This window comes from Corvus moneduloides, chromosome 8 (assembly GCF_009650955.1).
Source record: "Corvus moneduloides isolate bCorMon1 chromosome 8, bCorMon1.pri, whole genome shotgun sequence".
Lineage (NCBI taxonomy): Eukaryota > Metazoa > Chordata > Aves > Passeriformes > Corvidae > Corvus > Corvus moneduloides.
The window spans coordinates 35,589,434-35,616,227 of record NC_045483.1 but is presented as its reverse complement, the minus strand read 5'-3'; the positions used below and the strand labels follow the sequence as shown (position 1 = coordinate 35,616,227).

At 45.1% G+C, this 26,794-nt stretch overlaps 1 protein-coding gene across 19 annotated transcripts in view; it reads left to right on the top strand.

Moving 5' to 3' along the window:
• Nucleotides 1–26,794, top strand: part of PCDH15 (protocadherin related 15) — a 684,600-nt gene that overhangs the window by 478,947 nt on the left and 178,859 nt on the right. For all 19 annotated transcript variants that reach the window (XM_032115593.1, XM_032115587.1, XM_032115586.1 and 16 more), the window contains 4 exons: nt 3,207–3,326; nt 4,866–4,976; nt 7,348–7,518; nt 25,462–25,570. In XM_032115593.1, coding sequence (XP_031971484.1) covers nt 3,207–3,326; nt 4,866–4,976; nt 7,348–7,518; nt 25,462–25,570 — 511 coding nt within the window. The remainder of the gene's footprint in view (nt 1–3,206; nt 3,327–4,865; nt 4,977–7,347; nt 7,519–25,461; nt 25,571–26,794) is intronic.

Sequence of the window (26,794 nt, the reverse complement as noted above, 5' to 3'; positions counted from 1 at the left end):
ATCTCTGTGTACAAATTTTGTGTGGCTTGGAATGCTGAGGGCCTCTCCCACGTGATTGGAAATGGATTTGAAGTATCAAGTTAAGAGCTCATCTGAGTTTTTCTAAAGGCTGCAGGAATCTGTAACGTGAGATCAGGAGATCAGGCTGGAAATTACAGAATCACAGAATATCCTGAGCTGGGAGGGACCCACCAGGATCATCCAGTCCAACCCCTGGCCCTGCCAAGACACCTCAACAGTCGCACCCTGGGCATCCCTGAGAGCGGTGTCCAAACACTCCTGGAGCTCTGGCATGAAGGAGTGGAGAGGATTTTTTTCCCCTGTGTTCTTTTCTAGTATCATTTGTGTTGCATGAAGGAAAACAGACAAAATGGAAACGTGTGTGTCCTGAAGCTCTGCACATCTGCAGTCAGTTTTTCTGGGTGTAATCCATCAAATGCAAGACTTTAGCTTTTGACTTTTACTGTTAGAGCATGGAATTGGAGTTCTGGTGTTTACTGATGTGTCATTTTTGCAGCTGTCTCCTTTGTTATCACTTAATAATGTGCTTTGCAGTGCTGGAGCCTTTTTATGTTGGCCACTAGTTATTGGCACCCTGTCAGAACGGGCAGGTGGGAGCTGTGCCAGCAGCTCCAGGGTGTCTGTCAGCTCCTGGGTGGGACAGCATTTTTACAGTATTTAATAGTGTTAAATATAAGTTGGTTTGGTTTTTTGTTATCATATGGGACATCATCTGCAGTAAAGTTTCCATCTCTGGGATTCCCAACGCAAGAAATACATGGATCTGTTGGAGTGAGTCCAGAGGAGGCCATGGAGGGGCTGGAGCCCCTCTGCTCTGAATCCAGGCTGGGGGAGCTGGGGGTGCTCCCCTGGAGAAGAGGAGGCTCCAGGGAGAGCTCAGAGCCCCTTCCAGGGCCTAAAGGGGCTCCAGGAGAGCTGGAGAGGGACTGGGGACAAGGGATGGAGGGACAGGACACAGGGAATGGCTTCCCAGTGCCAGAGGGCAGGGCTGGATGGGATATTGGGAAGGAATTGTTCCCTGGCAAGGTGTGAGGCCCTGGCACAGGGTGCCCAGAGCAGCTGGGGCTGCCCCTGGATCCCTGGCAGTGTCCAAGGCCAGGCTGGACACTGGAGCTTGGAGCAGCCTGGGACAGTGGAAGGTGTCCCTGCCCGGGGCAGGGGGGTGGAATTAGGTGACCCTTAATGTCCCTTCCAGCTCAAACTTTTCTGGGGTTCTACATGTCTGATGTCTCCAGAGCTGCTCCTCTCGGCTCCATCTGGGAGCACAGGACTTTTTCCTGTTTGGGCAGCAGAAACCTGGGAGATTTCCATCACATGCCACCCCATGACCAGCCAGGACAGTGCCTGGCTATTTCCACTAATGGGACCATTGTCTAAGCAGGGATTAATTGGTTAAAGTCTCTTATTTCAAGTTACAGAGTGTCAGTGCCCAGGCAGGGCCTGAGGGGTCTCTGTCAGGAGAGGTGGAAGCTGCCCTGCACTGAGGGATCCACAGGCTCCAGCACTGGGAACATCCCAGCCCTCAGCCAGCCCCACGGTGCCTCAGGAAAATGGGGTTAAGAGAGGAGAAAACACAGTTAAGAAAGGGGAAAATGGGGTTAAGAGAGGGGAAAACACCATGTGGCAGCAAGGAATGAGGAGAAAATAGTGAGGACAAGAGGAGCTGGGAGTTAAGCAGTGATGCTGAGCCTGGACCAGAGGGCTGAGATGGGGGACAGTGCTGGCTTGGGTCCCTCTGTCCCCATCCCAGTGAATTTGCTGCTGGCAGGATGTTAGGTCAATGCTCCCCATGGCCTCTGTCCTGCCTGTGTGTGCAGTGGGTGCCTGGTCCCCCTGTTTTCCCCCAGGAGCATTGGATTTTCCTCTCCTGAGCTGCTGAGGAGGCCACACGGGGGTGCCTGAGTGGGTGTCAAGGAGCAGCCCATCCGCAGGGAAAAGCCCCTGCCAGCCCTCCTGGAACTTTTCCCAGCTGGTTTTCAGGTTACTTCGGTCTTCTGTCCCCTTCTCCCCTGCACATCCCAACCCATGAGGGTGCAGTCAACTTCCTACACCCACATGTGGCACTTCTGCTGCCTGTTCTGGGAGTAGATAAGTCAAGTTTGTAGCAAAACATGAACATAAAGAGTTGTGGTGTAAGTGTGGCTAGTGGTGGGATTGTAAATTAAACCCCACTTGTTTTACCATAAAAAGGCTTCGAATTGGTGGTTTTTATTTCAAAGATTCAGTATTCTCAGCCCTGAAAATGTTTCCCAGAGAACCATGACACCCTTAATTAGCAGCTTTATAAATACAGGAACTCTGAGTGCAGGAGGAAATGGGGACTTAAGTCTTTGCTTTATTGTGAGCACTACAAAATAGGAACGTGAAATAACATCCACATCTGTACGTCATGCTGGGATGACTCTGTCGTTTGCCCCCTGCTCTTTTTGCAGCATTTCAAAATTTTTTAGGCCCTCTAGGTTTAAATATGTGCAGCAACTTCATGTAAATTCTGGACGAAAGAAGAGGGTCCACTGGGACTCTGGGAATTTAGGGGCCACAAATTTGGGGGTGATGAGAGCAGCAGGGAGCAAGGGTTGTGCTGAATCCACGAGTGTTTGTTGTTTTTGCACTTTCAGGTTGATTACTCACAAAATTTCCTGAATATTAAAATTCAGAAACGATGACTCCCAAGAAATCTTCTGTCCTTGCTCTCAATGGGCCTTGATTTCATGCTATTTATCTGCACGAGGATAATTATAAATGGATTCATTTTCAAAACATCATTTAATGGGTATTCAATTGCTGCCAACACAATATTGGAGCAACAGAATCACTCTTGTGTTTGTTCAAAGCCATGAAGCTCTCTGGGTGTTTGTGTTTGCACGTAACAATATTAATCTGGCTCTGTTCACGTTGCCATGAAGACTCTGTCAAATAAGTTCTGTTTACATTTGCAGCTCATCCTTGTTTTCCTTCCTGAGTCTGAAGAAGGAACTTTCATTGGGTTTAATCTATATTTATTTCATGGGTTTTTTAAAGAGTGTTTTTTTAAAGAGTGTTTTTTCTCATCTTTGTCTTTTTTTTTTTTTTTTTAATGAATTTCTCTCTTGATGCATTATAGACCAGAGCTAGGGGAGAAAATAAAGTTAAAATAAACCTTAAGACCTTAAGGTTTTAATGGGTGTCTCTTGCTGTTCTTGCAGTTAACTCCAGTTGGAACAACCATCTTCACAGGATTTTCTGGAAACAATGGTGCTATTGACATTGATGATGGTCCCAATGGCCAAATAGAATATGTCATCCAGTACAATCCAAATGACAAGGTACAGCCATTCCAGCTTTTTTCCCTCCATGTTTATCTGTATTTATATATTTATGCATTTATATATTTATATGTTTATATAGTTGTAAAATAGTTTCATATAGTTATATATAAATATATAAATATAGTTGTATATAAGTATATTTGTATTTATATGTATATGCGTGTTTCTGTATTTATATTCATATTTATATTTATATTTATATTACATGAAGTAGCAAATGAACAGGAGGTTGCTGTTGGACATAAAGAAATGTTTTCCTTCGTGTCGAGTATCCTCTCTGCCTATGAGCCCTGTAACGACAGATGAATTTCCCTTCCCTCTCATTGCCTCGCTGTCAGCAGCTGGATTATTTCACTTCCATTAATGCCCAGAGAAGTTGTGTCTATCCCATCCCTGGAAGTGTCCAATGCCAGGACAGTGGAAGGTGTCCCTGCCCATGGCAGGGGGGGGACTTGATGGATTTAAGATCTCTTCCAACCCAAACCATTCTGGGATTCCATAATTTCTGTTTGGCCTCAGTATAAATCTCCTAATTGATTTTTTTCCCCCCTCGGTGGGAACTATGAATATTTTATCCCAAAAGATGAGTGCCAAACTCTGGCTCTGTCCAGTTATTTATTAGTCTGGGATGCACTTCCCAATCCTGTTTTCCTGCCCACCATGGATACCTGCATCTAACACTCATTCTCATTTATTTGCTGAAAAACAATAATAACAAAAATATATTAAAAAAATAAAATTTGCAATTTTAGCAATTGCTTAGACTTTTAGAGGAAAACGGCCTTGTTATGTGATGTAAAGAAATAATATTCCTGTGTCCCTCTGCTGCGTTTGGAATCTTGTATTGCTGTTGCCTGTTCAAAATACTTAAATATTAACTATCTCCTACATTGGGAGATTGAAGCATGGAAAGATGGGGGTTTTTTTAATGAGATTAATTTGATAATGAAATTGCAATTGGATCTCAGGTCAGAAATTTGTGCCCTCCTGCCAGTTGTTGCCCCAGCTATGTCAGCTGAGTCTGTGGGAGCAAATACACGGAACAAATTGAATTTCACGTGATTTAACAGCTGCATTTACCCTGAAATGTGAATTACCTTGTGTAGGAACATATGCATGAACTGGCACCTAAATGTTGATGCTCTCTGCTTGTTTAGCACTTCATTGCCCTCATGAAAAGCAGAATAAAGAGCAGATAAGTACAATGATGTGGATTTCTTACCTCTACCACTTGAGCATTTGTTCTGAACTCAGGATGGCAAGGGGGAGAGAAGCAGAGTAGTCAAGACTTTTGTGGTTGGAAGTAGCCATGGATATGTAAAGAATCCAGGAGAATTCTGTTCAGTACACACTAATTTTTGTGGGGTTCTTCAGGAGGAAATTGGGTGGGGAGAAAACATAGAAAGCTTTATAATCTCTGATCTGAAGAGCAGATGCGGCCTTGGAATTCCAGTCACGGGATCATCCCCTTGTGGCCCAGCTACAACACAACTTCGAGGCATGTTCAATTTTATTGTGTTGTTTTCTCGTTTTCAGACCTCCAACAGGACCTTTGATATTCCTCTCACTTTGTCCGGAGCAGTAGTTCTGAGGGAAAGACTAAATTACGAAGAAAAGACTCGTTATTTTGTCATTGTTCAAGCAAATGTGAGTATAAATCTCTTGAAGGCCATTTAGGCCCCTGATTTAGGTGTGGGTTTTGTTTCCTTCCCATGGAAAGGCAGAGCCTTGCTGAAATACCAGCTCTGATAAATCCTCTTCTGCTGAAGATCTAATTTAAGATTTATCCAGGCTGTTGAAAGCTCAGGCATATTATTAGTGGTTAAAAAAGCTTGCTCAGAGTGTGACAAGCAAACCTTTTTGGCACAAGGAGCAACTTGCAAATTTGCAGCACAGCCCAGGCAGAAAAGTGCAGCCTTGTGGGAGTAAATGTCCATTTTCCAGCAAAGCTGGCGAGGCTAATTTGCACTCAGATGAGTTTAACAGACACAGTTTCATTGAATCCTTCAGGTCTGAAATGCATTTTGTTATAAAGAGGTGATTTTTCCTTCAAGTCATATCACAAGTGTGCGGAGAGTGGATACGCGCATTTTCCAGAGTGGCTGGCAGCAGAGAGCACGCACTGAGAAGAAAAGTGATGTATAAACTGTATCTCAGATATCTGTCATCAGAGTGGGGCTTTGGTGCCCTTGAGGGCTGTGAAAGCTTTTTTTCTCTTTTTGTCCTTCTGATAACAACTGAAATGAAAACTTGTCCTCCGTTGTTTATGGCTGTTGTGATACATCTTCGTTCGTGGGAAATGATATTTGCTCTGAAGCAACAGGAGATCCTGAATTCACACCTTCACATTCCTGACATCTCTCTGGCACAGAAGTGCAGATACATTTTGCAGTCTCTTTTCTTACATATTTTGTGGCACGTTCAGCATTCTCTCAGCAACAGCCAGGCTCTGGGTGTGGCTCAATGCTCCTTGCCCCTGTGCCCTGCTCAGATGAGACCCCACCTGCAGAGCTGCCCCAGCCCTGGGGCCCCAGCACAGGCAGGACCTGGAGCTGCTGGAGAGAGTCCAGAGAAGGCTCCAGGATGAGCAGAGGGATGGAGCAGCTCTGCTGGGAGGAAAGGCTGGGAGAGCTGGGATTGATTGTTCAGCCTGGAGAGGAGAAGCTTTGGGGTGACCTCATTGTGGCCTTCCAGGGCCTGAAGGAGCCGACAAGAAACATGGAAAGATACTCTGTCCAAGGGATGGAGGGACAGGACACAGGGAATGTGTGCCCCCAGAGGGCAGGGATGGATGGGATATTGGGAAGGAATTGTTCCCTGGGAGGGTGGGCAGGCCCTGGCACAGGGTGCCCAGAGCAGCTGGGGCTGCCCCTGGATCCCTGGCAGTGCCCAAGGCCAGGCTGGACATTGGGGCTTGGAGCAGCCTGGGACAGTGGAAGGTGTCCCTGCCCATGGCAGGGGTGGCACTGGGTGGGCTTTAAGGTCCCTTCCAACCCAAACCATTCTGGGATTCCATAACCCCACAGGCTGCACTGAATTCTCTCTGTTGCGTGCACTGTGCAATCGCATTCCTCTGATTACATTATCAGTGCTTTGTTGTCCTTGCATCCTGGGATACTTCTGGAAATTAATTACTCTGTATCTGCTTTGATCCAGAATGTCTCAGAGGCACTTACTGGAGGAATGGAGAAATGGTTTAGTTGTTGATGAAGGCTGCTCCTTGTAGCTGGAATTATTTTTCATCATTGACCGTGAAGAAAGCTGAATGCAGAAATTCCCACATTTACTCTAAAAGTGAAGCTGGTGCAAGAACTGAGTGGACTGCAAAATAGGAAAAAAAAATACGTGTCCAATCCAATTTAGAGCAATGGACTCCCCATCTTACATAGATGGATGATGTTAAACAGCATAAATAAGAACAAATTTAAAATTTGATCTTTTTTCTGTCAGTGTTACATTAGGTTAGGAGGGCGAGATTTAATTCATGGCCCATATTCCCCTCCCAAGATTTTAGTTCTGCGGAAGAAAGCTCATGCAGCAGTTCCTCTGTGAAAATGGGAATATTTTTGAACGTTTTAAACAAAATATTGGCTACTCATGGTGTTTCTTCACTAAACAAAGGAAGAAAGAAGAGGTGAACTGTTGCTAATGCATACTTTGGGTAAAAGCACAACAATTTCTGATAACGAATAAGGCACGGGGCCTTTTTATTGTCTACAAATGTGCTGTATTATTATAGTTTTAGTCCTATAGTTTTCCCAAACTGTATTATTTCTGAGTGATTGATGTCTTGCAGTATTTCTTCACTTTTTCTCTTAATTTTACTTGTGAGCCTTTCAGGCTGTAGCTCTGAGGCTGAAGTTCCTGCAATTACTCCTAGCACATGGATAATTCTGCTGCTTATATGTTTTATCCTTAGCTTTTCTTAAAACCTTTTGGGAGATTCTTTTCAGGAGATTCCTTTCAGGAGATTCTGAGTACAGGAAGTCTCACCAGCTGGACCTGGTTTGCTCCACAGGACCGAGCCCAAAACCTGAACGAGCGGAGGACAAGCACGACCACCCTGACCGTGGACGTGCTCGACGGGGACGATTTGGGACCAATGTTCCTTCCCTGTGTGCTGGTGAACAACACCCGGGACTGCAGACCCCTCACCTACCAAGCCAGCCTGCCAGAGCTGACGGATCCTGTAAGTCCTCTGGGATTTTTCCAGGTTTTATCTGTTTGCCTGTCATCTTGTCCCGTGGGCACAGCTGGGAGCTGGAACTAAAAGGTCACCTCTGTTTAATGCCGTGTTTTGTGTGCCAAGCAAGAGGAAACCAAGGTAAGATGCATGTGGGAATAACGGTGAAATTCCAGCTCGGATGCAGTGCCAGACTGCTCGTTGGCTGCAAGAGCTGAGTCTTGAAATTTGGTAAATTTTGGAATTGCCTTTCCTGATCTGTCCATTTTTCACTCTCAAAATATCCCCAGGAAGGGAGGGGACTCGACGTTATTCCATTGAGGGTTGTTATAAACCTTCAGAGAAAGATTTTTGGGAAGAGGAAGCATTAGTCACTGACCCCTGAAAGGATTTTTTGTTGCTATTATCAGCAACTCTTATTATTATTATTAGTTGCTATTATTATTTTATCCCATGTAGGTCCTTGTGCTAAGTCTGTCAGTTAATACATCCATGGGGTAGGGATAAAAGTGAGTGTAAGGCTCATTTCCCACTCCAGGAATCCCAAAATGAGGTGAGAACTTTATCATTTCTTGTTGCAACTTGGTGCCAGTTGCCATTCCTCGCAGCAGAGCTGCTGCTTGGAGATGTGCACCTCTGGTGGGTGGAACAGAAACAGGGATTGCTGAATTAATATTGATATGTGACCTTTGATTCATATATTTAAGGATATAAAAAGGCAGAACAGATTGAATCACCAGGTATTGCCCCACCTGATTAACTCTGACATTAGGATGACATTAAAATAATGTTAAGCTTTGACATTAAGGTTTTTAACTTCGGTTGCTCATCACAGCACACACTTTGTGTCCTGCTGCCTCCAGCCAGGGGCAGGTTGAGGCTGGAAGTGTGGCGATTCCTGCTCTTCCCTGTCTATTCTCCCTTCTTCTCCTGTGCCTCGCACTCTTTTCCCATCCCACACGTTGTGGTGTCTTGCTTTGTGTGGCCTCAGGGCTCCTGCTGCAGTTATCCTTGGGATGGGTCAAGGGAAGGGAGACATGATCCATATTTAACCTTGGAGTATTGATTTCCACGTCTTCCCCACATGCACTTCTGCACCTTGGTGTAGCTGACACCCTTGGTAGCTGTGTTGTGTTTGGGACTTGGTGAAGAACTGCTTTGAACTTAAATTCTGCTTTAATTTGTTGCGGGCTTGGTGGCATTTTAAGGAAAGGAGGCAGCTCCCTGTCCAGCTGAGCGCGGGGCCTCCTCAGGGTGTCCAGAGCACCCAGACCGTGCAGGATGAGGGAGTGTGACCCCATTTCACCTGCACAGATCTGTTACAATTCCGAGTGTGGGAGCAGATGAGGCAGGAATTATAAATAACTGGTGTTTTTATGGGGTTTTATCTGGTTATCTGAAGGTAGAACACAAACCAGACAATTTTTGCGGTGCTGCCTCTCAGACAGAGGATTCCAGCTCCGGCTCTGCTCCTGCCCTTGGCCAGGCACGTTCCCCACTGGAAGACAGAGCAGTGTCTGCCGGGGAGAGGGGCTGGGCTGGGAAAAATCTGACCTGGGATTTAGGTACTGAGCTGCAAAAGTCATTTATTTGAACATCCTGAGCTGCAGTGTGTTCAGGGGCAGCTGTTCTTGTTTGTTTTTTGGCTTTTCTTGTGTCAAACTGCTCCTGATCTATGAAATGAGACCCTGGTTCTGCTGATGAACCACAAACTCTTTGCTGTTTATCTCTTTGCAGCACTTTTGATAAACCTAAGTGGAAGAAGTTATACCTTCAACCTCAAATATTTACTTGGCTTTTAAGCAATAATTCCTTTGGAAGATATGGATGATACCTGGATTCAGCTAGGAAACATTTATATTACATTTATCCTTTGCCTTTTTATGTATTATATTTATTCTTTATTAACCTACTCCAAAGCTACAATTACCCTACTCCCTAGGCTAAAGGACTATTTTTACTTTAACACCATCTTTTTTTTTTCTTTAATTTGCATTTTAATTTTTCAATGAAGATGAGAAGGAATATTAATGAATGAGGAACAAAGTTGAAGTATGAGTTATTCAGAGGCAGTAGCTGGAAAGAGAAGTCCTGCTTTACTGGGCAAGATGTCTATTTAGCTGACCCCTAAAATAAAGCATTTCATGTCCCTGGGAAGAGTAATATTTTTTTGTCCAGTATAGTTGGAATCTATCCATGAATTTACTGAGGTAAAAAGTTGGGAATTAATTAATTAATTAATTGCTGTTAGCTAAATTTCAGTTTCCAAGAAAGCCTGTGTTGGTTGTTGATTAGGTTTGGGGATTTCTGTTGTCGTCGTTACATTGCTTTATATTTATATTATATTTTAGTGTTTCTGTGTCTGATCAACTCTGGTAATTCATTTTTTCCCCCTGTTGTATCAGGAAGACTTGAATAAATTAGCATTTATTGTCAGGATGTGCAAGTCATCAAGTGGAGTTAAAAAGTACAACCTCATGAATATCTCATAACACGGGCAAGACAACTTCTCCTCCTTTTTTCTCCCCCTTCAGTCCATTCCTGTCACACTCACATTGTGAAGGTTTTCTTCACTTCTATACTCAGTATTTTCCATCATCAGGCACAGAAGAAAAGCCTATTAAGCAGCAAAATACGGATTAGATTTATTTAATTAATTGCTGGACTAGATTTGCAACCATGGGATTTATTATGGGGTTCTGTGGGGTAATTATGAACCCACATGGGCACTAAGACACTCCGTGACACCAAGGATTTTGTACTAAATCAAGATTCAGCCTCACTGTTGGCACAAGTTCCTTGTTCTTGCACCTCTGATGGATCCTCCTGCATGGGAAGGGTTTGGGTTTGTATTGATTATCCCCCAGAACCCTCAGAAATTGTGTCAGCAGGGACCTCACAGGGTCTGTGGGTCCTCACAGGGCTGGGCCTGAGCAGAGCATGGAGAGATGGAAGGCTAAAAAATAATAAATAAAACATTCTCAACAGTGAAGTTGAGAGGGGTGAAAAAGACACTGGAGAGCAGGAGGTGCCCCTAGAAGGCCTCACGTCTTTATGAGTGAGAAGGGCCTTTTTAGTTCCATCGATGCCTTGGTTTTAACTTCCATATTTTTCAAATCCTGTACTGCCCAGTGTGTAACTGAAGTTTCTTGTAGCCTGCTAACTTCTGCTCTCTCCTGCCAGGTAGACATAACAAAGCCTCTCCAGGCCTGCTCTCCAAGGACACTCAGACCGTCCTAGGCCCAAAATGTGTAAACCAAAAGCCTTTGAGAGGGTGGCAAGCTGAGGGGAAATTACATTATTAAACTGAAGCTTTAATTGGAGAATTAACCCTGACATGCAAATGAACCAAACTTACAGAAATGTGAAGAACTCGTGACCTGTCATCCATCTTGGGGTCCATCTTGGCAGCAGCCTCTGGCTCCCCAGGGGGACCTTTGAAGGCCCTTCAAACAAATACCTACTCTTATTCCCTTACTCCTGTCTAGTCTCTGTTTTTAGGTGGCTGCTTCAGGCACCACCATCAATTTGGATTCAGGGGGAGAAATCTGAATTTCTCAGAGGAGGTGTTGTAATCCCGCTGCATTGAGCTGGGGTTGGGAGCACAGGACACTTCCAGGCTATCCAGGGTTAATCAGCTCTGGACAAATCAGTTTTACGCTGATTTTTGCTAATTAATTAACACTGCACAGGATGTTCTGGTTTTGGACTTGATGATCTCAAAGGTCTTCTCCAGCTTTGTTAATTCAGTGATTAATTCTGGTTTTCGGTACTTCTGGGCTTGAGGATGACAAGAACCTGATGATTCCCTCCAGCTGAATTCCCTTGCAGTTCCTTCTTTTGGCCCTGCAAATCCCAATTCCTCCCAAACACAAAACCTCCTGGAATTTCCTCCCAGAGACACGTTAATATAAAACTTGCAGCAGCAGCACAAGTGAAAGTTCTGGAAACACCATCTCCCCATCTTGGTTATACTAATGGAAAAGTTCATCAAAAATGTTCTGGATTTCATGAAATTAATTTATTTACTTCTTTTGCTGTGGGAAGCACCAGCACAAAAGATGTTTGATCCAGGGATCTACCATGGAACGAACACCAAAGAACCTCCCCTGAAGTGGGAGAGATTTGCTGGCTCACCTGGAGCACCCACACAGCTGCCAAGGAGGGCACTGAAAGACTCAGCCTTCAGATTTTGGCCTGTTAGTCTGAGTTGAAGTGGATACGTGTGGTTAAATCCACTTTAATAGAAGCTCTCAGCAGATCAGGAATGCCTCTCCTACCTGTGTGAGTGGTAAAATCCCACAGAATAATTGGGGTTTTTTCCTGCTGGCTTTTAAACCTGGCTGCTTAAAGACAATTCACAGGGAGGGAATCACCCCTAACAACAGTCCAACTGCATAAAACTAAAAAATCAGCTCCAGTTGCCACTTTTTCTTGCCTTTTTTTTGTTTGTTTGTTTGTTAGATACGGGACATTTAAAACTGCAAATGTTCATGGTTAATTTAGGGAGTTGTTGGTCTCTGGAGCAGTTGAATCTCAATCTGCCTTTATATTCTTTGCCTTATTTGTACTAAGCTTTGGCTTTTTTTTATTCAAACATGGTAAAAGAGCCCTGCCAGCCTTTGGCCCGTCGAGACTTACGAGCTGCATTTGTGATTCAGTGGCATCAAGCCTCAGGAAATTATTTGGGGTTTAATTTGTTTCTAATTATTCCTTTCCCAGTTGAATAGGCTCTGTCCAGTTTTTGGGACTGCTGCTAAACGCTCTTGTAGGGGATGGTATTTACACTTCCTGCTGGAATTAGCCCATGATTGAGCACAGTTGTGTCTGCTGGCAAAACGAAATGTTCAAAGTCTGCCTTCCAGAGAAAACAGAGTTTTCATCATTAGGAGAATTGTTTCTCTTTATACAAATCATTTTGGAGAAGAAAAAAGTGGCTTTGTGTTTTGAATAGGCAGCATCCAGCCCTGCTGTTAATTAGACTAAAATCTTTGGTGCAAGATAATTAGTGCTGGGCTGAGATGAATGGGAGTTCCTGGGTACTTTAATTACAAAAATTATTTGGTGGCCAGGGCGGTGGTGTCACTTCAGGAAATAACCAGAGAAATGTTTTAAAAACCGGCTGTGTCTCTACATCCTTGTTCTTGAGTAAATTAGAACAGAACTTCACAACTGAGGCTCTGAACAGCCCCTTTCCCACTGAAAGACGAGCAAATTGTCCCATTTTTTCCACGGGTTAATTTTTCAGTAGCAATTTAGGTAAATGCTGTGGCTCAGATGAGGGGAGGGGAAATGCAGGTTGACTTCCCTGACACCTCTGCTGTTGTCAGGGTGCTTTTTATGGAAAAAGGCAAAGACTTGTGGCCAAGTTATTTGCAGTTGGAGGCAGGGAGCAATTTTTCTAATTAAATTTCAGCAGAGATGCAAGATGAACAGATAGGCAATCATGAAGTGCTTTGGAAGTGGGAAAGCAAGGCAAAAACAATGATAAAGTCCTCTCATGGGTGCAGCCACCCAGGCAAACTTTTCATTGGCATTTTCCCCCTCTTCTCACTCTAATTGCTGCCCCGCAGAGGTCACCAAATTGGTGTGAAGTTCAAGGTAATGGATAAAGTTCACAATATTGGGTGGATTTTTAACCTGAATTAGTTATTTTGAATGAATAACTTGGCAAAGTCAAAATGGACAGCTTTGATAAGCTATTGATTATCTGCTAGTGTGTGATAAGGAGCCATAAAAGGTGTTTTCAGTCTGCTGATGTGATTTTCCCTCTCTTTCCCCTTTTTAGGATTGATTGTCTGTCTCCCACATGTCATCCCTTGATAGGTAGAGCCTTTTTTTTAAGGGAAATGTCACTGAAAAGTAGCGAAGCATGAAAAGGTTAAAATCACAAAGATGCGGTGTTACAGGTAATTAAATTTTATGTATTTGGGAGGACACCAGGATGGCTCATTAAAAAGAATTGTCAGTAAAATTGTCAGCAGCTTTAATATGTGAATATATAAAGCTGAGAATGATCTCCTGTAGCAGCCAGGCAAGCTCTTCCCTTGGCTGAGGTATTGATCAGGCAGGACAGTCCCTGTTAATCTAAGATTAACCTGTGACTTTAAACATAGGTGTATTGCAGATAGTCGAGAGGTTCCCTTGCCTGGTTTGCCCTTCAAAACCCACAAAACTGCGATTTTAGCTTCCAAAATGTAAGCAGTGTCTATAGAACCAGGTGTTTGGAACAACGCTGTGGTTGAGAAAATTATAGCAAGGCTGCAGGATAAGGGAATAAAGTCTGAAAGGCACTTTCCTCCTGGGGACTTGAAGCCAGTGGTGGTGCAGAAGTTGAGTTGCTGTCTGTGGGAGGAAAAAAAAAAAATTAATTAATAAATATCATAATAGTTCTGATCCTTAAAAGTGGAAGTTTTAAGGGAAAAAGGATCAAGCTTGCCCGAAAAGTGAGAAGATATTGGTCAAAAAAATGAAAAAGGAGAAGAAAAATGTCCCTGAAGATCATCTCTGAAGTTTGGGGTGAGAGAAGCACATTTTGGTTATTGCTGGGCTGGGTTGTGGGGTGACCTGTGGGATACGGGGCTCCCTGGGTGGCACAGGAGGAGCAGCAGCTCTGGGAGCTCTCCAGAGACTCACGCTGGGCTGGAAATTTGGCTGCTGCCGGAAACAGGGACATTTTCTAGCTATTAATCAAGCTGTAGAGTTTAATCTCAAATCTGATTCATTATCAAGGCAAGAACAAAGTGGTAGAAATGGCTGATTTTATAATTTTATGGTTTGTTTTGTTTTCAAATCTGGGAATGTTCCATTGATTGACTGATATTTCTCATCATGGTTAGGAACTTAGGAGTGGGATAATGCTCAGTTCTTCCGGCTTTGTCAGGAGCTGAGAGGAAAAAGAGTTCTGAGTTTGCTTGGAGGAAGTAACAGTGGTGCTGAAATTAGAAGGGATTTCCTTTCAGGAAGGAAGAGGAGCTGGTTGGATTCAAACTTTGGTCACAGCCACAGCAGTAAAACCCATGCAAGGCTGGAGAGGGGGTTTGGTGTGGGTTTGGTATGGGCAGCAGGGCAGGTGCAGGAGCACAAATCACCTTTCTGTGCAGCTAAGCTGAGGCTAAAAATCCAGCTAATGAATTAATGAAGTGCTGAAACACCCAAGTGTAGATTGAGGAGCTCCTGCAAGATTCCCTTCTGTTTTGCATTCCATAGATCCATGTTTGTCACAGCACCAAGTGGAGCTGTTGTCACAAAGGAAACACATGCAGCAATTTGTTTGACCCTTAAATCTCATTCCGAAGCATTTGAAGGCACTAAATGTTGACACTTAAACAAAATACTCTTGCAGTGATGCTTTATTAGCCACCTTCAGTCCAGAAAAATTCTCATCTCTGTCATATCCCTTGGGCCTGGTGGAGAGAATTATTTCAGTGCCTGGGTTGTCCCATTAAACTGTAGCTGATCATTAGAGGTCAGGAGGAATTATTTCTCTCTCCAGCTTGTTGTCACAATGCAGAGGGTGCAGATTAATTCCTCAATTAATCAAATGTGATCTGCAAAACCTTAATTGATGAATACGTGCAAGTACACGTTGAAATGAGATCACCCTTGGAAATGAAATGAAAGGAAAATGCCCATTCCCGGGACAGTCATGTTTGCCTCTGCTCCATGCTATTGATAATGGTGCTGTGGAAAACATTCCTTGAATCCTAGAGGTCTTTCCTGTGGAGAACGAGGGAATTCCTGGTGAGTGGAACGCCCTCTCCTGAAAGGAGAAAATGAGATGAATCTGCATTTGGCTCCGGATCAATACCCTGGGCAGCACAGCAGTGCTGGGGAGGCAGGGGTGTGCTTGCTAAAGAATTCCTGCTTCTTGTCCTGCGATTGAGAAAGAACAGCATTTAATGAAACACCAGATTTCCCTATTTCACCCTATAAAGATGTGAGGATGAGCTTAAGGATGAAGGATGTGAGCGTTGCAGGTGAGGTGTATACACGCACATGTTATATCTGCACAAATTTATTGAAAATGCATCCAAAATTCACTGGGGAAACCCCATTTTTTTCCCCTATAACCTTCCATCTAGAAGTGCCACTGTTAACGTTACCACTGAAGTATGAATGCATTTAGTAATGGTGAGGCAGAATTTGTAGCAAAATGGCTCCCTAAAATTCCTTCCCTGACAGGATGGCAAACTTAAATGAGGAGAGGGCGGTGGAGGATACAGCTGGAATTAAGGAGCGAGGTAGTTCCAGGTGATATTCCCACTCCTGGACTAGAGAAGTGCTTGATGAGTACCCAAAAGAGAGGAAAATCAGTACAGAAAATGAAAATGTTCTTCAAGCTGAGACTGGGGTTTTGCTGACTCCAGATGTCCCCCTCCTGTTTCAGCCTTCTGAAATTCCCACTGCTCTGAGACTCTGGACCTCGCCTGTTCCTGCAGGTGAGGAAATGCCAAAGTCTCTGCAGGAAGATGAAATGTGGGAATAAGAGAAGGAACCACCAACATTATTGCAATAAAATCTCTGTGTAAAGGGAGTCAGCCAAGAGACAAAGGGCCTGGGTGAAATACTGACTTAATCATCTTGATATTTCTCTTGTATTTTTTGTATTTCAAATGAATTACTCTTTCTTGGGTTGGTTTTTTTTTCCTAGTTTCATACAGCTGAAAATAAGATCCCACCAGTGGTACTGGTTATATCTTCCCACCAAATCTTCCTCTTCTCTTATCATTTGCTTGTAACTTCTTGTGCCTTTTCTGGTGTATTATTGTGTGGTTAATTTTTCTAAAGGCATGGAGAAGCCATCAGCCTGTTGTCCTTAGGAAGAGAAATATAAATATAGATACAGATATAGATATGTGATACAGGGAATTATCCCTCTGCGAGAAATAGCATTCGTAAGGAAACAAAATGGGGTTAATATTTCAAGGATATTTTTACTGCCAAGAAATTACTCTTAGAAATGAAAATAAAAATAATCTGGAAGTCGTTATGATGGTGCTACGTGGTCATTAAATATTTTCTGATTTTTGGGGAGATGTAGGTGCTTGTCTTAGGCTTTCCAGCTTGCTCCTCTGCACAGAAATCGGGTAAGAAGAAGCCCGCCATCAAGAATTTGAGGGATAAGCAAGGAAATAGACTTTGTAGCTGTAAGGGGAAAAAGCCAGAAGTCAAAAAAGAAATGTTTATTGTTCTTTAATGCCAGGCATCACCTTGGAAGCAGGAGAAGCTCTGGACTGAACTGTGGTTGTGCCGAGGCAGGAGGCCCATTGCATAATGCATTTCATTTAGTTCCCTGCACAGACACTGCTGGGGACACTTCTTATCGAGCATGTCAGATACACAAAAAGCAATTTAGTAAGCACTGTGATCAGATCCTGATGAAATTCAATTCTTTTTTGGCCCTGCTGTTCCTGGGAGACGTCGTTGATAAAAATAGTCTCTGTTTTCCTCCGAGCTCGGCTTCATTATGCTCTCTTGCTGCTCTTTCAAAATGGGTTTTTTTCCTCCCTCAAAGGTGGCTTGTTTTTACAAATAAATGAAAGGAATTGTGTTCTCTGACAGCTTACTCTGTTAACAACCCGAGCTGCCAGGATATTTGAATTTTACAGTTTTCATTTCAAGAAACTGCATAAACATGGGGCATGACAGAAACCCAAGAACAGAGCAGCTGTGGCTTGTATTGAGCAGCTAAATCAGGTGCTAAAAGCTCTTTGGTAATTTAGTGCTGAGTTTAGGAAGGAGGTGAATTGAGTAATTAATCCTGTGTCTTAATTTTTCCCCACTGGTCACTAAAACACTTTTTTACCCCCAGAGAAGACAGGAGAGGTCAGGTCACGGGTACTGACTGCATAAATTACCCACTGTGACTTCTTAGCTGTGGCTTCTGGAAATGAAGGGGAACTTCTGAAACAAAAAAAAAAAAATAAAGAGAAATGTTGGTTTAGTTTTAAATTTGCAGACCAGTTTTGGGGTCCCAGCACAGGCAGGACCCGGAGCTGCTGGAGAGAGTCCAGAGGAGGCTCCAGGATGAGCAGAGGGATGGAGCAGCTCTGCTGGAAGGAAAGGCTGGGAGAGCTGGGATTGTTCAGCCTGGAGAGGAGAAGCTCTGGGGTGACCTCATTGTGATCTTCCAGTGCCTGGAGGAGCTACAGGAAACATGGAGAGAGACTCTTTACAAGGGCTGGAGGGACAGGACACAGGGAATGGCTTCCCAGTGCCAGAGGGCAGGGATGGATGGGATATTGGGAAGGAATTGTTCCCTGGGAGGGTGGGCAGGCCCTGGCACAGGGTGCCCAGAGCAGCTGTGGCTGCCCCATATTGTCCCTGGAGGGGTTAAAAAAAGGTGTGGATGTGGCACTTGAGGACATGGATTAGTGGTGCTGGATTGATGGATGGACTGGATGATCTACAGCTCTTTTTCAACCTTACTGATTCTATAATTCTAAGGAGTATAAGTTAGGAGAATTAGCTGTAAATCTCTGGGGTTGAGCAGTGCAGATTTGGTTTCCTCAAGTCGTTGTGCCCTTTTCTGGGAAGTGTTTCCAGGCCCAGAATTTTTGCTATATAAACCTCTTTAACTCCCGTGACAACTTGATCAAACAATTTTCTGCAGAGAATTAATTCTCTTTCACCTGCAGAGCGTATTTTAAACCCGTGCTTGGGGTTTACTTCCAAGGTCTCAGCATTCAGTTGAGGTCTTAGCCCAAAATGTGGGTTCCCGTGTTGTGGCAATGAGGAGGGTCAGAAGATCCCATTCCCCCTGGATTCCTGGACACCTCTGTGTCATATCAGAGTAGCACAGGAATTCCTGCAGGCTCCTGATGTGAGGCTCTGCCTCCCGTGGGTCTGATCAAAGGCAGGAATGTGTAGCTGCCAGAGGGAAGGCAAGAAAAGAGGGAGATCCTACAAAGGGGAGATTGGATGTGACATGGTTTGACTAATGACGAGATTTCGGTGGTATCTCCTACATTTGTAGCATGATTCCTGCAGTTTGGATTGACTTCCTCTGTGGTTGGGTAACTCCACTGAAATATTCCCCATGTTTTGCAGCCATGCAAGTGCTCTGTGATGGATTTCTGCTCATTAGTGTTTTGTCACAGCCCTTGTTGTGCTGGCAGAGCAGCTGAGGCAGCAGCAAGGAGCGATGCTGGGATGGTTCCGCAGCTCTCCCTGCTGTTTTAGTGCCGAGTGTTGGCAAAGTCTCAGGCAGTTCTGCACAGCATGGAGAGAACTCAGCTCATTTCCCATTTACAGCTCGTATTCCAACCTCAGGAAAGCACAAGGAGAAGCCATGTGACCAAAATGATTCACCAATTCATCAACAACTTTGTTGGTTTAATAGTGCAGGGCTCCCTGGGAAGGGCTTCTGGATGGCACCAGGGGCAATGTGTGTTGCTTTAGTGATACTTTCCATCTGGAGAAAAGCTCCTCAGCCTTGTTTTCCAGAGGGATGAGAGTTCAGCAGCAAATTCCTCAGCTGAGCTGTGATGATGATGCAGGTGGAAGGTCCTGAGACTTTATCTGAAGTCCACTGGCCACAGTTATAGCTGCCTGCAAAAACCAGTAATTTTCAGGATGTCAAGTATTGGTGTGAAATGGGAACTGATTGTGCTCATACAGGATCCCAGGATGGCTCAGGCTGCAGGAAGCACAGAGGGCACCTGGTGGCACCTCCCTGCTCCACAGCTCTGCAACAGCCCCAGGGAGGAGAGCCCAGAGCCTCTGTGGCCAATGTGCTCAGGGCTGGGCACTGCCCAGGGCAGCAGTTCTGCCTCCTGGGCAGGGCAATTGCTGGGCTCAGGCCCTGCCCGGTGCTCTGGTGCCATTGCTGGGCCCCGGAGCAGAGCCCGGGCCCTGCCCTGAGCCCTCCCTGCAGCCAGGGACAGCCAGGGCTGAGGGCCCCTCTCAGCTGGGGCTCCTCTCGAGGCTGAGCAGCCCCGGCTCCCTCAGCCTGTGCTGGGCACGGAGCTGCTCCAGGCCCTTCCTCAGCTGCGCAGCCTCCGCCGGCCCCGCTCCAGGAGCTCCAAGTCTCTTTGGTTTAATTTTCCGGCATTCTTAGTGCCTTAACAACTCCATCTTCAGTGTGGCTCATGGGTAGAAAATGTCTTGCTGAGTTTGACTCAATAATAAATTGACAGTGTAGGTTTTTGTCCCTTCTCTCAGTGGATTTTTTGAGCTCACGTTGGCTAATCCAAACAGAACTTTGGGAACTCTTTGCTTTCCATGCAGTTTTATCCTTCACAGAATTTTCCAATGTTTACTTCTGCCTGTGTGGTGGCCCCTGTCCCTGAGCCCCAAGGCTGTCTCTGGTGGGAGCTCAAATGGTTGTGAATCATCACAGCAGCGTCACCAGAGTGAACCTGGAGCTGGTTCATGGTCTGGTGGCTTCAGCTGTATAAAAGGCACCTCTTAGGAATTAATTATCTGCTCAGAAAAGAACCTTCCTAGCTGAGGAAGGTTAACCGGCTTTCAGTTTCCTCGAACAAAATTATTTTCATGGTAACAAGCAAAAAAACTCCAAAATACACCACAGCCTCCCCCCAAAAATACACCATAAACCCCACAAATGAAAAAGGCAGCTCTGAGCAGGAAATTGTGTTATTCTAACTCCCAAAATGTTCCATTTCCTCTCTTTTCCTTCTCATCTCCCCCAAAGGAAGTTTTCCTTAAGTATCTAGGGTTGGGAAATTCAGCTTTGCATCTCAGGTAGATGGAAAAGGTAGAAAATCTGATTTTTTAAATCCTTGTTTTCAGCTGTGCAACAATTACTGTTGTTCCCTGACTTGAAAAAGAACTCCACACTGTCCATACCCGTCTATTGGAAGCCTGGCATTCCTGGACATCTTAAAATAATTTCAATAAAACAAAATACATACAAAACTTTGGAAAATACATTACTTGTATTTTAAAGTCATGTTTATTTGGGTTTTTTTAATTCTTGAAAGTCCCAAATGCATATTCTGCATCTCAGCTGTAAATTCCCTCCTAATCCTTCTATTGGATCGTGGGATGGTGAAAGCAATACTTAGGCAGGTGCCTAAAAATCCTGTTTGGATTTTTGAATGCAACTGCACTCCTGAATTATGAAGCACCATTTTAATACATTAATTTAAAATGCCAGCTATTTCTTTTATTCACAATCCTCAGCAGGAGCCTAAAACCCCCTGGCACAAACAGGACTCTTCATTTGCTTTGTTCCATCCATAACATCTCTAAAGGCCACGAGTTTTTGCAGGACCTGCTGGCCATCCCAGGTGGAGAAGGTGCTGCTGTGCTTCCATGGTGAATACAAAGGAAGGGGGAAAAGTGAGGTTTCTGCTGCTACCTTATTCTCTCTGAGCTTTTTTTGAGTGTTCTTCTGCCTTGATCATCTGGTGGCTCTGCAGACTCCCTGGCAGGCTCCCCATCACGGCTCTGTTTGAAGGAGGATTTGTTAAATTTATTAGTATTTATGCTCAGAGTTGCGAGGTGGGGTTGGGGTTCTGCTTTTTGGCCTGCCCAGTTCTGCTGTACTGAACACCTGGAAGTAAATTAATCACCACACCAATAACTGAGGGAGCTTTTCCCTAACGAGGAAAATAAATGAGTGCACATTGCACCCTCGGACTGACAAGACTATGTTTGTTTTTTAATCAGCTGCCTCTGCCAGAGCTTGGGCAGCCTTTCATGTTCCCCTGGAAGCGGCTGGGATTTGCAGGCCGGCTGTTTATTCTGAGTCATCTCCTGCCCTGCTGGGGCTCCATGCTGACTTTCCCAGCATTTTTCCAGCCTTTCCCTGCCAAACTCCCACATGCTCTTGCTTTGCTTCCAGCTGAGGGTCCTGCAGCACTCGTGGGCCCCTCAGACACTTCACACCTTCATTAATCTGTTTTCCCTTCCTTTTAATGAGCTCCCATCTCCTCGTGAAGCTCCTGAGAAGGAGCCTGGTAGGGGATTTTTAGGCCTCTTGCAAGGATGTTGGATACCTGTGGAAGACTCACCGTTGCTCCTGCTGTTTCACTATTCATTTTTAAAAGAGTTACTTCTGATTAAAAGCATATACACACCTAAACTTCCTGTGTGTGCTTTGATTAATTTATTAACGTGCTTTCACCCATTTATTAACTTTATTAACTTAATGGCCCCTTCACTGTTTTATGTTTCCATAGTTCTAATTTCTAAACTTGAATGAAACAGATGCTGCATTATCTGCAGGTTATTAAAACAATACGAAAGAACCTTGAGTTGTGCTTCAAAGCACATCAGCCAGCTTCATTCAAAACAGCTTTAAATTGTTAAAATTGGAGTTGTTCAGCCTGGAGAAGAGAAAGTTGTGGGGAGACTTCACAGTCCCATCCAGGGCCTGAAGGGGCTGCAGGGAAACTTGAGAGGGACCCTGCAACAGGTCAAGGGGAATGGGTTCAGACTGACAGAGAGGAAATTTAGATGGGCTATTGGGAACAAATTGTTCCCTGGGAGGGTGGGGAGGGGCTGGGATGGAATTCCCAGAGCAGCTGGGGCTGCCCCTGGATCCCTGGAAGTGTCCAAGGCCAGATTGGACACTGGGGACTGGAGCAGCCTGGGACAGTGAAAGGTGTCCCTGCCCATGGCAGGGGGTGGAATGGGCTTTGAGGTCCCTTCCAACCCAAACCATTCCATGATTTTATGATTCTATCCCTAAACATTTCAGCAGATGGTGCATGATATCTCCTAGCTCATGAGCAGCCCATTTCAGGTGTGTACAGTACCTGGAGAAACAACTTAACAGAATAAAAATGTAATGGATTTCACTTTTTATTCTCAGCTTCCTTGTAATTCATTTCCTCATTGGACTTGTTTCTATTCAGTTGAGTGCTTTGTTTCCCGGGGGTCAGTGCAAAGGTGGCAGTGTGGGATAAAATATCTTCTGTTCAACCAGAACCTGTTTGATCTCCAATGCAGGGGTTCTAAATGCTGCTCTCCAGCTTTTCCTTGAACTGGAAAATAAAGCATTGTTCTTACTATTCGAGTTATTTGTTGAACAATTCTGATTTTCGTCTTGGATTGGCACAGACTCAGCCTGGCCTGCAATATTGTGACCATAGAGTCCCAGTATCCCGGACTGGTTTGGGTTGGAAGGGACGTTAAAGATCCCAAATTCCACCCCCTCCCATGGGCCGGGACACCTTCCACTATCCCAGATTGCTTCAAGCCCCATCCAAGCTGGACACTTGGACACTTCCAGGGATCCAGCGGCAGCCACAGCTGCTCTGGGCATTAACAGAGAGTTTAAACCCAGCCTTAGCAGTGGGATTGGTTTTGTTGTGGGTGCGTTTTTAACTCGAATGTGGGGTTTTCTGAGAGGGCTCCAACTGATCTGTGAATTTAAAAATAGGATTTTAGTCTTGGTCCTGTTTCTGCACAATCTTCTCTCTCCCCATGCAACTTTTATGCCATCCTAAAGCCTTTAAAAATTCAAGCAGATGTCAAATATATCTCCTTGTCTCTCTCTTTCTGCGTATTTTGAGCTCATCTCCCTCATTACGCTTTTAAGAGTTTAATTTTTCAAAGAGTCCCAAATGGACTTGGATGGTGACAAAGGACCTGGCCAGCGGGATGAGGACAGGGACAAAAGCCATGAGCAGGAGTGGAGTGAGGAGCTTCCCAGTTCCAATTTGGGAGTCCAAGAGCATCCATCCCCACTTTTTAATGTGCCTATCCCTGACATGTCTCTTCCTTAAATGTCTTTGGCATGGAAAAAGCCGGAAGATCCTCTGGACTTGAGGAACCTGTAGGAAGTGCCTGGGGGGGGACACAGCTTGGGGTGTGGTGGCAGGTGACCATGGGGCTGTGTCGCGGTATCCCACAGTGGTAGGGAGGAGAAGAGAGATCCAGCAGGCAGGAATTGTGCAGCAAGATTAATTTATTTAATTATTTTGCAACTCTTTCATAGACTAAAATCTTCATAGTCTAATTGGTCAAAGGATCCCTTGGGGTGATTGGCTAAAATCCTAAAACATCCATTGTCAAAATATTTTTCTACTGTACCATAAACAAAGCTCTCCAAGGTCTCAGGTGTTCATAGCTTATAGAACTCTACAAATATCTTCCATAAGAGAGAAAAGTATCTCAAAGGACTGGAAAGAAGCAAGAGAAATTCTTGCTAGCAGCAATATTTGTATCCACAGGGCTGCCCATCCACACCCACAGGAGGGGTGGATAAAATGCCTTGCCTTCATCCCTGGCTTCCTCTCCTCCTCCTGGCTCATCCCTTTTCCCTCTAATTTTCCCCTCAGCATTGCCAAAGCTCTCCCAGCTCCACTTCCAGCTCTCAGCAGGCGGATTTCTGACAGCTCTGCCAAAACTTGGCTGAGTGTGGACTTGTCTCATTCCTGTTCCCATGCTAAATTTCAAGTCCCCTCTTGCAGAACATGGAGATTTCCAAAGGAAAGGCTGCCAGGACGAGTTGTATGTGGAAAAAAAAGGCGTCTGGTTTTTCACAGAGCTCATTAAGGAAACATTCCAAGAGGAGGGAAAAGCCTGGTGTGCACACATCCGTGTGTGGTACATTTGCACGTTGGTTGAGCAGCCAAGGTCACTGAAACTGTAGGAGTTGGAAATGGCAGCTCTGGAGTTGCCACTGGAAGCTGGATTGAAAGAGATGAAAGCTGGCACCAGTTTTGGGGTAACCTGATTGTGATCTTCCAGGGCCTGAAGGAGCTACAAGAAACGTGGAGAGAGACTCTTTACAAGGGCTGGAGGGCCAGGACACAGGGAATGGCTTCCCAGTGCCAGAGGGCAGGGCTGGATGGGATATTGGGAAGGAATTGTTCCCTGGGAGGGTGGGCAGGCCCTGGCACAGGGTGCCCAGAGCAGCTGGGGCTGCCCCTGGATCCCTGGCAGTGCCCAAGGCCAGGCTGGACATTGGGGCTTGGAGCAGCCTGGGACAGTGGAAGGTGTCCCTGCCCATGGCAGGGGGTGGAATTTGGGATCTTAAAGGTCCCTTCCAACCCAAACCATTCCATGACTCTGCGATTCTATTTCCATGTTAAGCATTTGAATTCACTTCCAAACAATGGTGAATTATTCCAACACCATCCACACTTTTCCAAGGTAGCTATCCCTGAAATGTCGGTGCCTTAAGTTTCTTTTGCAAGGTGTATTTGTGGATCACAGCACTCCAGCTCCTGATGGTGCTCCAGTTCAATTTGCTGTTTTCCTGTTTCCAGACATTTGCTGTGTTTCACTGGGTGATGGCTGAAATCCCTGATTTATAGAATCACAGGCAAGCATTTGTGAGCTGCGTTTATCAACTGTTTACTATCAGCTTCTAAGTTGATAAGGGGGCCGGAGCACTTCTCCTGTGGAGCCAGGCTGGGAGAGCTGGGGCTGGAAAAGAGAAGGAGACCTCACAGTTCCTTCCAGGATCTCAAGGGATACAGGGAAGCCAGAGAGGGACTCTGCAGCAGGAACTGAGTGCCAGGATAAGAGGGAATGGGTTCAGACTGACAGAGGGGAAATTTAGGTGAAATATAAGGAAGGAATTGTTCCCTGTGAGGGCGGGCAGGGCCTGGCACAGGGTGCCCAGGGAAGCTGGGGCTGCCCCTGGATCCCTGGCAGTGTCCAAGGCCAGGCTGGACACTGGGGCTTGGAGCAACCTGGGACAGTGGAAGGTGTCCCTGCCATGGCAGGGGTGGCACTGGATGGGTTTAAGGTCCTTTCCCACCCAAACCAGTCTGGCATTCTGTGATTCCTTTCCTCCAGGATCTATCCTAAAAATGTATCTGACAGAAAGGAGGTTGCTATAGAAATGTTGGTGTTGCCTGGTTAATTGGGATGTAAAGGGGCCACGACCCTTTTCATTCTGAACGTTTCTCCTCCTGCAGTTTTATCCAGTACCCTTCCCAGTGAGATGATGTTGTGCTGAACCTCCAGATCTCCCTGCTGGCTTTCTAATTTCTCTGTTTCCAATGTGATTTCTCATTTCAGGCCCGTGTGAATCCCATCAGTGTCACTCCACCCATCCAAGCCATAGATCAGGACCGAAACATCCAGCCTCCCTCCGAGCGACCCGGCATCCTCTATTCCATCCTAGTTGGTTGGTGTCTGCTACTCTTCCTATCCCTCCCAATCAGTCCCTCCAGTATGAGCAGCCAGGAAAAGATTGCCTGGGAGAGTGGAGCCCTGATAAAAATCCCTCCTGTGGTCAGTGGGGTGTTTGGAATCATTGTTCTACCTGGTGGTGTTGCATTGCCACGTGGGAGTTCCTTAGAGTTCATAACGTGGGGTTATCTATTAGAGTTTATTCGGATTAAATCCAGAATTGTTGTCAGGTTTAGTGAATGGAACAACACAGCGAGGGAAAGGAGAGCTCTGCTGGCATGTGTTTTCCATTGACAGGCACAAAAAAGAGGCTCAAAAACCACAATTACAGCAGATTTCATCCCAAAAATCTTGTGGCACAGGGCATCTCCAAGGATCTTACCACATCCACCTCCAATTTTGCTGCCTGTGAGCTCTCCTTTGGAATTTGAAGCTTGTTTCGTTGTTTTTGCTGTTTTCTGTACTTTTTCCTGCTGCTTCCCCATGTTTGGCATTTGCTTCCGGGCTTGTAGGATGTGACCATGGAAGGGCCTGAGGGTGGTCAGCAGTTGCAGGGCTCCACCTGCCCTGCTCTTCCCAAAATCCACCCATGGATGTTTCTGTGGGATTTGGAAACAGGGAATCTTGTGGAATCACATCTTTTCCCTGTGTTCCCTGTGTTGAACCCCACGGTTTTCCCAGCCAAGGAGGTGGAAGTGAGGATTTTGAGGAGCACATTGTGGAGGCTTAGCTCTGCAAATGGATTTATTTATAAATGTAATCAATTGATTTGGTTCCGAAGTTCTGCAGGGACAGCTCCACCCCAGGGCCACGTTTAGGCCAATTTTTGAAGGTTTTTTTGCATAATTCCCCAAGTTCTTCAGGAGTGAAATCATTAAAGATTGTGTGTGACTAACCTGGGATACTGGGAATATTGGAGTGGCTGCTCTGACCTCCAAGGAATACTTTAGGAAGGTGTGGTGCAGCAATTTGGGTTGGTTTGGGGACCTTGTTTTACCTCGTTTTTCTCTCCTTTCTTTTTTCTCCTTTCTTTTGTCCTTCTTTTTCCTTTCTTACTTTTTTTTTCTCCTTTCCTCCTCTTTCTTCTTTTTTCTTTTTTGCTTTCTTTTGTCTTCTCTTGTCCATCTCTTGCCCTTCTTTATTCTTTCTTCTATTTTTCCTTCTCCTTGCTTTTTCCCCTCTTTATTATTTCTTCTATTTTCTGTCACTTTTCTTATTC